Genomic DNA, 14,940 nt, shown 5'->3' with positions numbered 1-14,940 from the left:
ATCCTTTTTTTTTTTTTCGCACTTACCGTCTTTAATTAATTGTATATCATCAGTTGCCAATGATGGCCTCCCTTTTACCCCTTATCTCGGAGATTCTTCCGATGATAATGCCTGCTTCGGCCAATATTACACGTGCCAAACAGCTCGAACCGACTCATCCAACCGTTGAAGGTCCTGTTATCGAACGTCCCGCTGTTGTGGGCAAGTGCGACAATATGTGTGTCTCTGGTGAGTAGATTGTTTCAGACACAAGTACCGGCTCTGCGTTACTGACACATACAAGTTATCACAACGCGACCACACTCCAAGTCTACGGTCAGACATAATAGTGAGCAAGGTCAGTTACTACCTTTCTGTATGAGGATACAAAACTGACATTTGTGGCTAGAAACTATCATCTACACTGTCTCTGGCAAGGGTACTCTGATTGTCAACGAGGCCGTTAACTCTGAACTCAAACACCACGAACTCACACCCGGAGACTTTGCCTTTGTGCCTGCATGGGTCGAGCACCAGATCAAGAATGATTCCGATGAAGACTTTCAATTGCTCATGATTCAAAATGGATCAACTCCCATTCGTGCGGACTTGACTGATTTCGGTGGCGATGTCATTTCAACAAAGAACTAAAGCGCCGAACAAAGATTTCATTACCGTCCGCATCAATCTGTCTATTTTAGGCTATACCGGAGATGCAATCCACTAACTCTCACATCTGGATTTAACCATCTGAATCACCGAATCTCTACTTGATCGATCATCAAACACTTGCGCATGGTCCAGCGTTGGAAACATGACCACCTCGACGCCGTTGTGCGATTCGGCTACTACACCTCGAGTGCGCGATTCCAGATCAACTCCCAGGTATTCCGCAACCGTGGCCGTATCGACTATGAGGTCGCGACCAGAAAGTGTCACTGCAGCATGTCTTGTACGGCGGCCATCGTCTTGGGTTCCCAAAAGATCCTCCTTCCACAGGATATTCTCGCGCCAGAAGAAATATCTACCGAGACAAAGCGCTACACCGGGATCCGTGCTGGCGAAATACCACAGCTGCCACTCATTTGCTCGCTTTGGCTTTCGGCGAGTGAAATTGTATGCCACATCAGGAAGATGGAGCATGATGGTAACAGGGTCGATAAGGACAAGTGATGGTACGCGATGTTTGAGCCTGGAATCATGGAGCATATGAGTTGTCAAGACGGAGCCATAAGAGTGCGATACGAGGGCAAATTTCTCCCAACGATGGTGATCCAGGATGGCGGTCATTTGAGTCAAGAACTCGGCCTTATCAGGGATGGCTGGCGTGAGGCGGAATGAGATTGGCAGGATTTCGAGGGCGATTACACCAACGCTTCCACTTCCATCATCGGTTTCATGAAGTCCAGCCAGGAAACGAACATATGTCCATAATCCAATTCCAATGCCGTGGAAGAACACAACGGGAAGCTTGTCTTGAGCTGTGTGCGGGCGGTGCCAGTAACTCAATCGTGTTGAGGGAGACCGTCGGCCTGGATACAGCTCTTGTGGTCGCGGAGGGAACATGCGAAGCGCAGAAGAGCGAGGTCGGCGATAGAACTCAAATCCGTGCCAGCGGAAGGCGAGATGGGTGGCCTGATCGACAATGAAGATGACGATATACCAGGGAAGACTGCGATACGTCGTCGTGATGCCGTCAAGTGTGAGACGAAGGCTCTTCGCATTTCCCCGCCCAGTTTTGAGCGGTCGTCCAAGTCGTCTCTCCAGACGCCTCAGATAATGCTCAACCTCCTCCTCCACCGTCTCGCCATCTTCATCAACCAACTCTTCACCATCAGGCCTCTCAAAGAAAGCCCACAAGATAAACTCCCTCACATTATCCCTTCGAATCTCATGCGGATCCGCATCCAGAAACCACCACCTCAAATAGATATCCGGCGCCGACACATTCCCAAAACACCGCTCAAACAGAGCCTCACGTTCCTTACGCGAAAGTGCTGGCGGGTGAATTGCATCGCGCTTGAGCCGGCCGAGAAATGGTCTGTATATAAATAAGTAGTACACAGTCTCTGCCAACAACGCTGCCAGGAGAACACAGAGAGCTGGAAATATTGTCTCGACGGGCTGGATGAGAGGAAGGAGGAAAATGAGAAATATGTAAATTAATGGCGTGTAGCGAAAGAAGGCGATGGATAGGCGGATAAAGACCCATTCACCGAAAGATGTACCGATCATGCGATGTTCCAGTGCCCGTGAACCAGGACTTTAATTCTTTCAAGCAGAGAAGTTGTGTAAGAATGAAATTTGAATTTTTTTTTTCTCGCTTGTTGAAGATGAAAATCTTTGGTGACGTGTTTGTTGAATGAGATCTCGTTGGGGCGTACCGAGTACCACTTGTATCATCATCAGCTGCTGGGCGCTGATCGACTGGCCTTACATACAGGGGTGGCTTTGTGGCTGATGATTCTAGCCACAACTAACAGTTACATCCTTGACCCGCACGACGAACAGCCCATGTACGTTCGTGCATGCAACGTTCCTCATCCGTTGTAGTCGACAGTATGACAAGATGTTTGGCTGTGCAATTTGTACTTGGCTGTCTACAGTAGACAGAGTAACGAAGCTATAATTGGTAGACGGGTAATGAAGGAACCGGCACCAAGCCAAACCGAGTGATGTCTCGAGGGTATGAGATCTTCTGCTGTTGAATTATGGCTTTTTAAGGGTAGTACAAAACCCGCTCGGATTAGATTTCGTAAAACTGCATCTCACAAATACGCTTCATGTCACTTGTGGACCCGGGTTTGTGTATTCGAGAGAAGCAACTCAGCGGTCGATCTGACCAAGCTAGATGGGCAACAGAAGAAATATCCTTTAAGGCTTAGGCTACCAAAATAAAGCAGCCTAAATGCTTCTCTAAGTTGGTATAAGATGACTAGACTATTTATTCTCTTATGCTTATGGCGGTCAATCCTTCTGATACCCTGCGGCCAAGTATATCTCAGTGGCTGATTAGACATATGATCGAAGCAATACTTGATACATCCAACTTCCAGTATGAGGGTGCCTTGACACTGCATCTACTTCATTTCAGGATGTACAGTACCTAAGACGGGATAAGTTGAAGGAATTACAAGTCCAGGTACTTCGACTTATACGTGTTTGGAGGCATTATTATATGTACCTAGGCTTAGGAACTGACAAGGATACGGCTTACGGAAATTTTCAGGTAAGTACAGTACCAGATACGTTCTTTACCAAAGTTTATGCATATAGCTCGTAATTGTGCCAATAGGCACTGCGTAATCCGCTCTCATTGCTTTCCAACCTTGCAGTCTGTATACACAGATATCTGTATCTGTATGACTTCAAGTGTCAACGACTCGTAGCCGCGCATTACTTCAACCATCAACAAAAAGCATTACCCATCAGCGACCAGATTCATCGGTGTGTAGTAGAGATGCAAGTAACACAACAGGTGTACATGGATTGAGGACGGCTGCTCATGTGGCAAATTCGTCGACCAGCATGCTGGCGAAGTTACAGTTACAGAGTAAGTGTTCTCTGTACATCCCAAACCGAGCCGCTTCTTTTGCGCGAGCTGTATATATCCGTAACACAATAACCTACGAGGTGCATCAATTTATAACCCGCAGGAATGGTGTACTTTGCTGTCCTACACAGACACTCACGCATTGGACCCAGGAACCAAAGGGTCGAACAACCAGGCGAGTATACGACTCGGAGGATTTCTGGCAAATTGAGTGACGATTATATGAACTCGAACAACTTACAATAAGGAAGGAATATGTTGATAGTCTTGTAACCAAGTGTGGATGGGGAGAAGGGCCAGGATGAGGTTGTGTGAGGTTGAGATACTGTCTTCTGATTGGTCAGTGCGGGGGGCTGTCGTCCATGAGCTCCCGACTTAAAGTCCTCCTCCCCCCCCTCGATATTTTCTCCTGCTCTCTCCCTTCTTCATACCCTTTCTCACTACCCATCAAAAATCGCTCCAAACCCATCTCGATTCATCCATTGCTCTTCAGTTTCATCACTTGATAGCACTCAAGAGTCTGATAAGTATCAGTAGGACTCATCTCATAGTATATCTGACCTTCATTGCTGTCGCCGTCACTTGACGCCCATATACCATATATCATATCGCACCTCTATACCAATAGCACATACTTCCCTTTGCATGACAAGATGGCTGCTAGTCGTCCATTTCCTAAATCTGCCCCTTCATCGCCTACTTATAGGCTCAAGCGAACCCATAACCAAGCTATGGGACCCCGTGAGGCCGACGAGAGACAGCAACTCTCAACGAGGCCGAGAAGCCTAGCTGAACCTTTCCAGTTAGTGGGAGTATCGCATCTGGCAGACACTTCCAATGGTGCTGCGTGGAGCAGAGAAGCTGAAGCTGAAGCGAGACTGCGGACTCATGTCCCACGATCACGTGGATTGCACCAATTGACAAACCTGGACATGTACTCACATGCCAGTCAGCCGTCTCTTCTGAGGGTGGACTCAGATTATGAGTTATACTCGACATCGCCTCGCAGGCAGCCTCGGGTCTCACTTGAGAATACCCTTGGTTCCTTGCCGATGAATGGACAAACATCACACCTACCATCGGATGGAGGTCTTGCCCACACGGGATCCTGGTGCCACTCGACTCCCACGGAATTCAGAGAGAGACAGTTGGACATCTATGACTCTGAAAGGGACGTTCTCAGTGAAGACTGGTGCCCGAGGACCCCAATGGACACCCGCTTGTCCACACCAGATCTCCCACCGCTATCCACAGACTTTGAGTTCTGCCCTTGTCATCGTCCAGGCGAACATGAGCAGGATAGGATCAACGAAGATTTCTACTTCGCAACAAGATCCAAGATGGACATGCAGAGTATGCCAATGCACCCCTCGCTCACGAGTATTGCGGCGTTGCTAACGAATCCAGCGATTGATGCGCTGGCACATATTGCTCAGAGCAGGTCAACAGATGGTCAAGAAGACCTTTGGATGCGTCGCTGAGTGAAGAAGATGTTGTAATAGTGAGGTGCGTGCACTGCACAGTGAAGTAAAAAGAATCGGCGTTCAAAGCAGGCGTTTGTAAATAATTGACTCGAGAGAGTTATCTTTGGGTATCGGCAGTTTAATTAGTTCAACTTCTCATTGCCATAGAATAAGTTTAGATAGAACCGTTGGCATCCTGTCAACTGCTGCTGAATGAGTTGGAGTGCTGGCAACTCTGGTTCTGTAGAGTATTTATCTGGGAAATATATATATGCAAATAAATAAAACATGGAAACAAACAAACTGATCAGATCATCGCTGATGTCCGAAAAGCAGTGGAAATAATAGCGCGTAGCATCTGGTGATAGCTTCAAGTTGGCACTTAATGTTGGTTGAAGTGACTCGATTGAAATAAGAAGGGGAGGGACTCGAGGAGGACGGTAGGACTGTGGGGACTGGGGAATCAACGGGGGAGGAAGGAGGGACGTAGGCAGCAGGACTATTGGCGCCTCAGGCATTCATTCATGAGGCATCCTACTTGCCTGACTGCTTACTTCGAGGCCTTCCCATGGTTGCGAAATGTTAGTGAGTGCTTCTTGAGATTAAAAAAAAAAATGCATTGAATTGGTTAGTAGGATCATTCTTGATCATGTTTGACATGCTTGGTTCGAAAGGAGCCAGATGGGCACTCAGCACGTCCTACATTTATAGTCCGCAACAAACCAGATAATGTAATGCGATGCTATTATTTGTACATTAGCTGTATCTACTTTACTGCGATGTTTGAAGGCCTGGAGGCTCGCTTTGTTGACCAGATGATTTCGTATCTACCTAGGTAGTTCAAAATGATAGCAAAACTGCCATTGGGTCTGGCGTGGTACTGTCAATCGAATTAGGAAGACGTGAATGGTATGTCAAGGTGAAAAAACATCCACGTCATAACTAGTAACAAGACCTCCATCAACGCCACTATCAAATAACGTAAATGGGAATACTCTATCGTGTTGTCGTTCAACTTCTTCATCAATTTTGATAGCGACTGTAGGTTAAGGTAATCGTCAATCGCGGCAAGAGCTTATCAACGCACTCAGTTACGTCATTGGTCTTTCCCATTTCCGCATAGAGCAAGCGTTCTAGACAAGATAGACTCTTTAAAAAAGCAAGAACCTACATAAAAGCACAAAAGATCTAGACAGGATAGACAAAATGGCTGAGAATTACGTCCTTCGCATCACAGCTGGGCCTGATTATGACCCAAGTCAAATGGTCGAGGTCCCAGTCAATACCGCCAAGCCCGTCACCATCAAAAGTGACCGCGCAGATATTGATCTCAACGTCCGCATCAACGACTACAAGGGCCTGCCACGGAACTCACCCAAAACATCTCCCTACTTTTCTACTGAGCCTCACGCATATAACAAGGATCAATACAGCATCTCATTCCGTTTCACACCCAAGAAACCTTCTAATGGCGACACTGATGATACCGACGGCATCAAGGCTACCGATCTACAATTCGGCAATGACTTTGATCGCCCTATCCGGGACCGTCTACCACCCGGATTTAACACTGCTATGAGCATAGTTCGGTGGTGGATTGATCCTGGTCTGGATGGCGATGCATACGCCGATAAGCCCTTCTTGTACGGCCCAGCGTTAAGCTCCTTCAACACTGTTCATGTCGGGAAGGGCGAGTTCGATGAAGAAAAGGGTGGCCTTTGGTTCGAGGAAGGTGGCGACCAAGACGGTCTCGAGGCCCGTGAAGAAGTTGGTGCTCCTCTTACTAGCAAGGCGCGAATGAAGTGGGCTCTCCGAGCAGACAGTAAGGAGAAATGGGTGTTTGAGTATGGTCAGACATACGGCCTCGACTTCTTTAACCCATATCTTAACTTCTCCGAGCTCGCTCTGAACCTACCTGGCTTCCAACTACCTATCATGAAGTACTGGGATGGTCAAGGTCTAAGGTAAGCAACCGTCATTTCTCGTCATTTCTCGTCGGACAAGAAGCCATCACTGTTGCACAGTGTTGTCTTCCACCATACATGCTCGACCCTTCTTCTAGCCCTCCATTTACATTCCTAACAGGCCCGGTCCGAAACGCTCACATCAACTCAGATATGTTCTACGCAACAAAGAGACTGGAGAGCCATATCTCGTTATTCTGTTTTCTCTGTACCACAAAGATTACGTGAACGAGGACGGTTCGTTGAAGGAAGGTGCTGAGGACTCATTGAAGCTACCGGACAACGACGACGCGCAGTATGATGATTTCGATGGAGACGGGGCACTGAAAGAGGCGACGGAACAGCTTGGCCCCAAGATTGACGAGAAGGAGAAGGCACAGACGAGTGCGGATGATATCGATTGAACGAGGAGGGTCACATTTGGGTATCAAGACATGGACAATGTTGTGCTTGGTAGCCAAGAGTGCGACGGTATTTAGAGCTGCAACTCTGGGTCGGCTGCCAAAGTAAACAGCCATATTATCGTCAATACCTATTTCCGGGCATTTTGCTTCATCACACTCTCATTGTGCACCTGCACCTGCGGTGCTCCAATAGCTCGGCCGCGTGGTACTGAGCCATCCCCTACAGCACATGTCTCACGCAACTGGTCTGTCAGAAGTGAAAAGGTGTGTTGTACCGATAAAAGAGCAACAGCCAGATACAACTCCCTCTTGCGAAAGTCGCTGGGCCTGAGGTCCGTCTGTGTTTATTTCCCGTTGGGGCCGTATGTTTGCATCCTGTTGAGCGTTTAAATTGTTCTAGACAGTCTTCAAGAAATGAGACCAGAACTTGAGCATCCAGTCAGGTGCTCAATTGCATTTACCGACATTTGAAATTGGCAGCCACAAACACTACAGAATCGGATCTCCTCCAATAAGCGCTACGTATGCATCATCGATTTTGACACAGGTCAGATGGAATCTCGGATCTACATACGAGATAGCCGGGCATGAACGGTAATAAAGAGACATGGCTTGCTATTACCGGACCCCTCCAGAGATTGTTTTCAAGTCTCGACTGAGATCCTCGGAACATGGACCAATGATATTGGTTGTTTCTCCCCATCGGCTGTCCGAAAGGGGCCGCTGCCGAACGGCATCTTCGAGATGGCTTAAGGTGACGTGGAGTTTCGAGACCTGGCTCCCTGTTAGAGGCTTGGCTAAATGTCTAGCGTACATCTTAGATCACGTCCATCTTATTCCCGAAGCCTTGGTCTCGGATTTCGTGTACCACTACGGCAAATTGTCCCGGCGAGAAACCCGCATGTCGCCATAAGGCGGACTAAGGGAATATGAAAAGACTTTGTTCTCTTGTCCTTGAAGACGTCGAGATGACGAAGACTCAAGATTTGCCAATGCCAATACCTTCCAGATCATAATTGCAGCATGTTAGGCAGACGTCCAAGCTACGTTGCTCTGACCTCTCTTACTGCATACTTGGCTGTGCCGCAGAACAAAGACTTCACTGTGACTCTTCGGACAGAATGTATCACCCGTTAGCGTTTCCTCATGGCCGAGTCACGCGCAAGAACAAGGTCCCGCAATGTTAAACAAGCGGATACCCTGCCAAGACACCACATTATTCCCGTTGAGATCCCGCCTTTTGGCCCTCATCTCATCTCCTGCGCTGCAACCCCCAGCCTCAAATAACCCCGGGTTTGTGCCCCGGATATTACACTCCCACACTCGACTGTGGATTCCCTTCTTCAGCTTTTCCTTTCTCTCGCCCTTATTATTGACCCCGTGTCCCCATCGCTTCTCTCCTTGTCCAGACCTTGATTCATACCGAATGACACCCATACGAAATACCACTGTCCTACTTATCAATATCACTACATCTTGTTGACATGACAGAACCTGGACTGCATCAGAATGCAGGTACGCCCAGTCATAACCCTGGAGATCTCGAGATTAGGCTAGAGAATACCCTCCCGCCATCAACGATACCCTCTCAACTCAGCAGCCAAGACCCTATATCTTATCTATACTTGACTCTTGATACTCCTCTACCAATAGTCCCTTCATATGATGGATCCAGTTCAACTACTATCAAAGACCTGCCACAATGCCCAGATCTACGGCCGTACGCATCGCCGTTTACCATGCCACGGGCGCGGAAGAACATCCTACTCGCACTGTCCTGTATCGCTACGATGCTAACAGCGTATACGGCTGGAACTTATTCACCCCCGTCGAGGGCAATGGCTAGGGATATCGGAGCAAGTCATACAGCGACACTTGTTGGAATCACAACCTTTTGCATGGGCTTCGCTTTGGCGCCCATGGCTCTCGCTCCCATCTCTGAGATCTGGGGTCGACGCCCTGTCTTTATGTTCGCTGGTTTTGTGTTTGTCATCTTCCAAGCCGTCTGTTCTGTTATGCCGAACTTGGCTGGCATGTTGATTGCTCGGTTCTTTGTTGGTGTCGGTGGTTCAGTCTTCAGTTCAGTTGTCGGTGGAGTCATCGCTGATCTGTGGCACAAGGAAGAGAGAAACACTCCCATGGCTCTGTTCAGTGGTTTCGTTCTTTTTGGTACCGGACTTGGACCTTTGGTGGCCGCTGCTCTTGTCAATGACCTTGATGACGATACACTGGCTTGGAAATGGTCGTTCTGGCATCAAGTCATCTTGGACGGGCTTCTGTTGGTCGCTATCATGTTTCTCTTCAAAGAAACCCGAGGATCAGTACTGCTATCGCGAAAGGCCAAGAAATTGAACGAGTGGTATGAGAAGCTCGAGGAAGCAGGTGCCTACGGAGTGTTGGTTACCAATGCTCAGAGAGATTCGGGCAACAGCTCATCGGCTTCAAGCGCCAAGACCTTACCAGGACATGATAACGAGGTCGAGAACAATCAGCAGGGCCGTCTGCGAAGAGTTCGATGGCTTGTGGAAGCTGATGAACAGCGGCCTCCTCTTCATCAAATGATGGCCACCTCCATCAAAAGACCCTTCTATCTTCTCTTCACAGAACCTGTCGTCTTTTCTTTCTCCCTTTGGGCCGCATTCTCGTGGGCCGTCCTCTACTTGTCTTTCTCCATCGTGCCGTACCTATACGCTGACAACTACAACATGTCCATGCGCGTTTACGTCGCAATGATGGCTTCAGCTATCGTTGCCACAGTTGTGGGCACACTTCAGGAGAACCTCATGAAACACCCTCTCTGGTCCGGTCCTTACCACGAGAAAGAAGTGTCAACCTTCTGGCGTTTCATAAGGAAGCACTTTCCCGCAGATTCGCCTGAGGCTCGGTTGTACTTTTCATGTCTTACATCGCTTCTTCTCCCTGCCGGATTGTTTGTTGCGTTCCTTAGTCCAACCAGCACAAGTCATTACACGCAGGCCATCGGGATTGGGTTTGCAAACTGGGGCATCTACTCTGTGTATCTTGCTACTTTTAATTATCTGGCGGACACGTATCACATTTATGCCTCATCAGCATTGGCTGCGCAGAGCTTCAGCCGCAATGTACTGGGTGGCATCTTCCCTGTGTTGACAGGCATGATGTTTGACAATTTAGGTCTGAAGACTGCAGGATGTGTGTTGGGGGGCATCGCTTCTGCCCTAACACTCATTCCATGGGTCCTGGTTATCTTCGGTGCCAAGATTCGGGCCAGAAGCAAGTTTGCAATTGTAAGTTTCCCTTCCGTCACTGTGTAACACACATGTAGAGCCCTGCTAACACTTCACAGTCACTACAAAAGCAATGAGCGTTTTTTTGCAATAGAAGAAACATTACAGACAAAGTTTAGATCAAGTTCTTGATGTATTGGATAGCACAAAATCGTCGTTGTCTGCATTATCATGACCTTATGAATATATACCCGGCCTATCACATTGAGGCCCAATGAAAACACAAATGAACCGTCCGTTATTCGTTATCCCAGCTTCTCGTGATGGTATATATCGTCTCAGTACGTAATAGCGGCGTCTCTGCTCAGATGTCTCTTCTTTTTCTTCAGTTTGTTTCTGATGAAAGGCTCTTTGATCCAAGCAAATCCCCTCTTCTCTGATATAGTACTCTTCTTTGCAAACTCCCTGCTCAACTCGTCGCATGTACGTTCCGATAAACTTGTCTCGCTCCTCAGGTACCCATCTCTCGCCTGTTGCAAGTCGGCCAAAAAGGCGGGAAGAACAAAATTTCCGTTTACGTCAATGTGAGGAGGCGGGAGCTGAACACAACCTTCCCATTTGCGCAAAGCTTCGGGAATGTGGTTTGTTGCGGGTGCTTCGTGCTCGTCCAGTGCAATCATACCCCCGCTCAAATCAACATACGACTTCTGCCCGCTGAGTTTCGGCCATATCGTTGATGGCGTAATGCGGTACCCAACGACATTCTTCTGGTCGGCAAACAAGGTTCCAATCAGGCGCGTACTATAATCTTCGCTGAACCCGCACATCCGAATAGACGCGATGCGACCTTTTAGGCGGAGGATGTTGTTGCAGAACAAAAGGTACCCGTCGGGGCAGTAGTTTTCTCGAAGAGGGAGGGGGTCCGGAAAAGTCTCGCGGGAGGAGACAGGGCTCAAGAAGAGCATCTCATCGGGTTCAGAATTGTATCGTTTGAGACTGTTGCCACTTGGGCTGTATGGCTCTGGCGTTCTGACTCCGCGCGAAGGTGGTCGACTGGTAGTGGTGCTGCTTGGCTCTGGTTCTTCTGCAAGGGGCCGCTTTCCGAAGAATCTTCGGCAAAGAAGCACGAGGCTTTCCATAGGGCATGATTCACTGCGCTGGAGTTGCGTCGCGACGAAGTACTTAAGACGTAGCGCTGTCTTTTCGGTATTGGCAAGGAGGTATGCAGCGTCCGGGGTCGGACCGCAAGCCAGATGCGACATGTCTAACTCTATCACAATGTTGCTTGCGTAGGGTCCGTAGTCATTAAGCCATGTCGTCACAAGAGGGCTGACTCTTGGACCTATGAATGGGGAGAAGACGGCGTGTAGTCTTGTCTCCAGGAGAAATGCGACCAGGACATCGGCGCGAAAGGCGAAAGAGACTTCCAAGTAGGGGGAGATCTGACCAAGAGTAGAGTAAGGCGATGCGAAATCTTGTGTACGCCAGACATCTCGGTTGAAGGGAAACTTGTTCAGGCGCAGAGGCTTGTCGTTGTCGGGAAGTAGATACCGGCAGATCTGAAGCCGCACCGCGTCCGGAAGGCGGAAGTAGCCAGAAGACGGCTTCTTTCGACCATGGTTGTCGAAGAATGACGAAAGCACTTTCTCAAAACTTGCCTTGGTAGTCGTGCTGTGACAGACAGCATCAAAAGACCGATCCCAGGCAGGAAGATTCTGACGGGGCACATTCACTGGAGGTCGCAGTCTCGGAAACTTGGGCGATACTGGTGTGTTAGGAGTGACCGGAGTTACAGGCTGCGAACGATTTTTGAACGGATTAGAAGTGCTTCTTGTGCGCTCCTTGACACTGGCTTTTAAAGGCATATCGAAGTCAGCCTCGAGAGGTTGGTGATACGTATGTAAGCAAGAGAAGAAGGTGTAAAGAAGAAGACGCACTCATCCTCAGAGATCCCAAACGCTCGGAAATATCGGTTCTGGCTTTGAAGGAGCCAACGCGACGAAGGAGGGAGGAAGTTGAGGCCGAGGGCGATACAGAGGGCGATGGTGATATTGGAGTTGCCATTGTTTTGGTGTTACTGCCACTTGCGTGGCACTGATACTGGCACTGACAATGACACCGGCACTTGCAATGGCAGACGGCCTTTCAACGGCAACCATTTCTTTGTACAAAAATATATTTGCGGGCAAGTGAATTGATTTACGATTTATTGAGGGATTATTAAAACACAGTTTATTTGAGTTGTTGTTAGATCGGGAAGTTACAACCCCAAGCGTCCTGTCCTGATTCAGAGAGAGCGACCCGTTCTTTTTTGGTCTTGGTCTTGCCCAAGTTACTAAACATTTATACTTTGGACTGTGACGTGAAAGTTTAAATGGGAATGGAAATAGTGTCACTTAACTTCAAAGTCACGGGACTTGGATTTGAACTTGGTTGATACTCACTCAAAGTCAGGTAGGTATTCAACTTACACATGTTAATAAAATGGTGGATTGGGTGGGTTCGGGGATATCTTCCTTTTGACTTCATGGTCTCACAGCAACACTTCTCACACAAGGTTGGTGATAATGTCTAAAGTATCTCAAGGCACAGAAGCTCCAATAAGCATGGGATCTGCTTATCTTGCTGGTTCAATCTCCTTCGATGTCGCTCTGAAGATGACTTGGCGGCTGAAAGGAACACTCATCCGATACGTTGGGCATGTCCGAGACCGTTTGACAACTGATCTATTCGATTGATGGCGTGCTTCCATGATTCTTGAAGTCTCAGTCCTGGCGAAGTTGACTGGTTACAAGATCCGTACATATACATGTGCGCATCTTCAGACTCTGACTTTGACTTTGAGAAGTCCCTCAGCATAAAACACAAGATGGGGGCTCGTTAAACTCTTCTCTTTCTTCTCCTCCTCTCTCAACTCCACTCCTAATCATATTTCGATGCTCAAGTTCAGCTTCCAGGCCCTCTTTACAGTCTCTTTTTGGGAATCCATCCATAGTTCTAGGTCCGCTGCGACCATACGAATAAAATGGCACCATCAACACCCCCTCTTTCCTTTGCCAATATGACGGCCTTAACAACTGTGGGCAACAAAGGGCATTTAGAGTCCACAGACCCTTGGTCTGTCAAGGAGGACCGTCAGGCTGGTATCTTCGCCTGGGTCATCATAGGCATTATAATGAACGCCTTCATTATGCTCGTCATATGCGACATGATAAAGAAGTATCAAACCGGAGAACTCCAAGACGAAATGAAGACCCTTGGCAGAATCTTCGGCCACCTCCTCACTCTTCCCTGCAGGTTGTGCACGAAGGACAATATCATGCCCCTCTGGTACTCCATCACCAACAGATTCCAGCCCCTAGAGAAACAGCGCCACTGGAAGACCAAGGAGGAGTTGGAAAAGGAGGCGAAGGAAGAGCAAGATGTGAAAGCTGGCATCAAGAAGCCGCTCAACAGCGAGGATTCTATCGCAAGACTTGGCGGTGGCTGGCCCCCAAAGAACCGCCGGGGCAGTACAAACCGCAAGGGGAGGAGCCTTGAATTACAACGTCTTCCCAGTATCGCCAAACTCTCCGAGGAAAACATGGGACTCCCTAGGATGGGAGGTCGCTCTCACAGCTTCAGGATTCCCGAGATCATGCCTTCCAGACTCTCAGGCGATGTCTTCCAGCTCACTGCTGTCCCCATTTCTGGTTCGGGTGCAGACAGCCCTTCGCAGGTGACGGTTATCTTCAAGGCTGAGTCGAGCCGGGACCAGCGCAGACAGTCGGAGTGCTCTCAGGCTGAATCGAGCATGGTTGTAGAAACGGGTGGCGAGCGGGAGACCATAGTCGAGAAGGATGCTACCGGCGGGAAGAAGTCAAGTGGAGAGGATGGCACAGGAGAGAAGAAGGAGACAAAGTCTATGAAAGATACCGATGTCGTGGACGAGGCCAGCGCCAAGGATCGCAAGAGCTCAAGTCGGCAGAAAGCTGGCGAAACCAGCGGTACTCAAAGAGACTGAGAACGCCGCTTAGCTTCTACCCCTGGCCATTCTGAGCGCAGGTATCGAGGGCCTGTATTAGTGTGATTGCATTGCGGAATATGTTGCTTGTTCATATAGATGTCATGTACATGTTGTTTGGATCCGGCCGAGGTCCCATGTTCTAGTTATTCCTGGACTACCTAGATTGAACAACACCCCGAATAGAGAACGCAATTGCTTGTTTGATTAATCTTGTGATATTGTCGATGGTGTCTCGTTATTGGCGTACGAATGTGTCGATTCACTCTATCGTTGATGGTAGCTGTTGTAACAAAGGGCAGATCTCTGTGAAGCATTACCATATATTCAGCTTTTGCTTCTCTTACAAGCACATACGACCAAAGGTA

At 48.5% G+C, this 14,940-nt stretch overlaps 7 protein-coding genes across 7 annotated transcripts; 5 read left to right on the top strand and 2 right to left on the bottom strand.

The window, feature by feature from the left end:
- Positions 1 to 107: 107 nt before the first annotated feature.
- Positions 108 to 630, top strand: FIESC28_02933 (uncharacterized protein; the record flags this gene model as incomplete). The annotated part of the gene is made up of 3 exons (XM_031157082.1): positions 108 to 228; positions 284 to 337; positions 389 to 630. 3 exons carry the CDS (start codon positions 108 to 110, stop codon positions 628 to 630), a joined length of 417 nt encoding a protein of 138 aa, XP_031018865.1.
- A 72-nt stretch (positions 631 to 702) lies between these two features.
- Positions 703 to 2,214, bottom strand: FIESC28_02932 (uncharacterized protein; the record flags this gene model as incomplete). Its single annotated transcript, XM_031157081.1, has 1 exon — positions 703 to 2,214. One exon carries the CDS (start codon positions 2,212 to 2,214, stop codon positions 703 to 705), a length of 1,512 nt encoding a protein of 503 aa, XP_031018864.1.
- A 1,971-nt stretch (positions 2,215 to 4,185) lies between these two features.
- Positions 4,186 to 5,013, top strand: FIESC28_02931 (uncharacterized protein; the record flags this gene model as incomplete). The annotated part of the gene is made up of 1 exon (XM_031157080.1): positions 4,186 to 5,013. One exon carries the CDS (start codon positions 4,186 to 4,188, stop codon positions 5,011 to 5,013), a length of 828 nt encoding a protein of 275 aa, XP_031018863.1.
- A 1,188-nt stretch (positions 5,014 to 6,201) lies between these two features.
- FIESC28_02930 (uncharacterized protein) lies at positions 6,202 to 7,363 on the top strand (the record flags this gene model as incomplete). Its single annotated transcript, XM_031157079.1, has 2 exons — positions 6,202 to 6,959; positions 7,081 to 7,363. 2 exons carry the CDS (start codon positions 6,202 to 6,204, stop codon positions 7,361 to 7,363), a joined length of 1,041 nt encoding a protein of 346 aa, XP_031018862.1.
- A 1,484-nt stretch (positions 7,364 to 8,847) lies between these two features.
- On the top strand, positions 8,848 to 10,706 carry FIESC28_02929 (uncharacterized protein; the record flags this gene model as incomplete). The annotated part of the gene is made up of 2 exons (XM_031157078.1): positions 8,848 to 10,629; positions 10,689 to 10,706. 2 exons carry the CDS (start codon positions 8,848 to 8,850, stop codon positions 10,704 to 10,706), a joined length of 1,800 nt encoding a protein of 599 aa, XP_031018861.1.
- Positions 10,707 to 10,907: 201 nt separating this feature from the next.
- FIESC28_02928 (uncharacterized protein) lies at positions 10,908 to 12,434 on the bottom strand (the record flags this gene model as incomplete). The annotated part of the gene is made up of 1 exon (XM_031157077.1): positions 10,908 to 12,434. One exon carries the CDS (start codon positions 12,432 to 12,434, stop codon positions 10,908 to 10,910), a length of 1,527 nt encoding a protein of 508 aa, XP_031018860.1.
- A 1,160-nt stretch (positions 12,435 to 13,594) lies between these two features.
- FIESC28_02927 (uncharacterized protein) lies at positions 13,595 to 14,572 on the top strand (the record flags this gene model as incomplete). The annotated part of the gene is made up of 1 exon (XM_031157076.1): positions 13,595 to 14,572. One exon carries the CDS (start codon positions 13,595 to 13,597, stop codon positions 14,570 to 14,572), a length of 978 nt encoding a protein of 325 aa, XP_031018859.1.
- Positions 14,573 to 14,940: the final 368 nt, after the last annotated feature.

The sequence above is a fragment of the Fusarium coffeatum genome, assembly GCF_003316985.1.
Source record: "Fusarium coffeatum strain FIESC_28 chromosome Unknown BRIP53273_contig_62, whole genome shotgun sequence".
Lineage (NCBI taxonomy): Eukaryota > Fungi > Ascomycota > Sordariomycetes > Hypocreales > Nectriaceae > Fusarium > Fusarium coffeatum.
The sequence above is the reverse complement of the archived record's forward strand: the minus strand, read 5'-3'. Positions and strand labels throughout refer to the sequence as shown.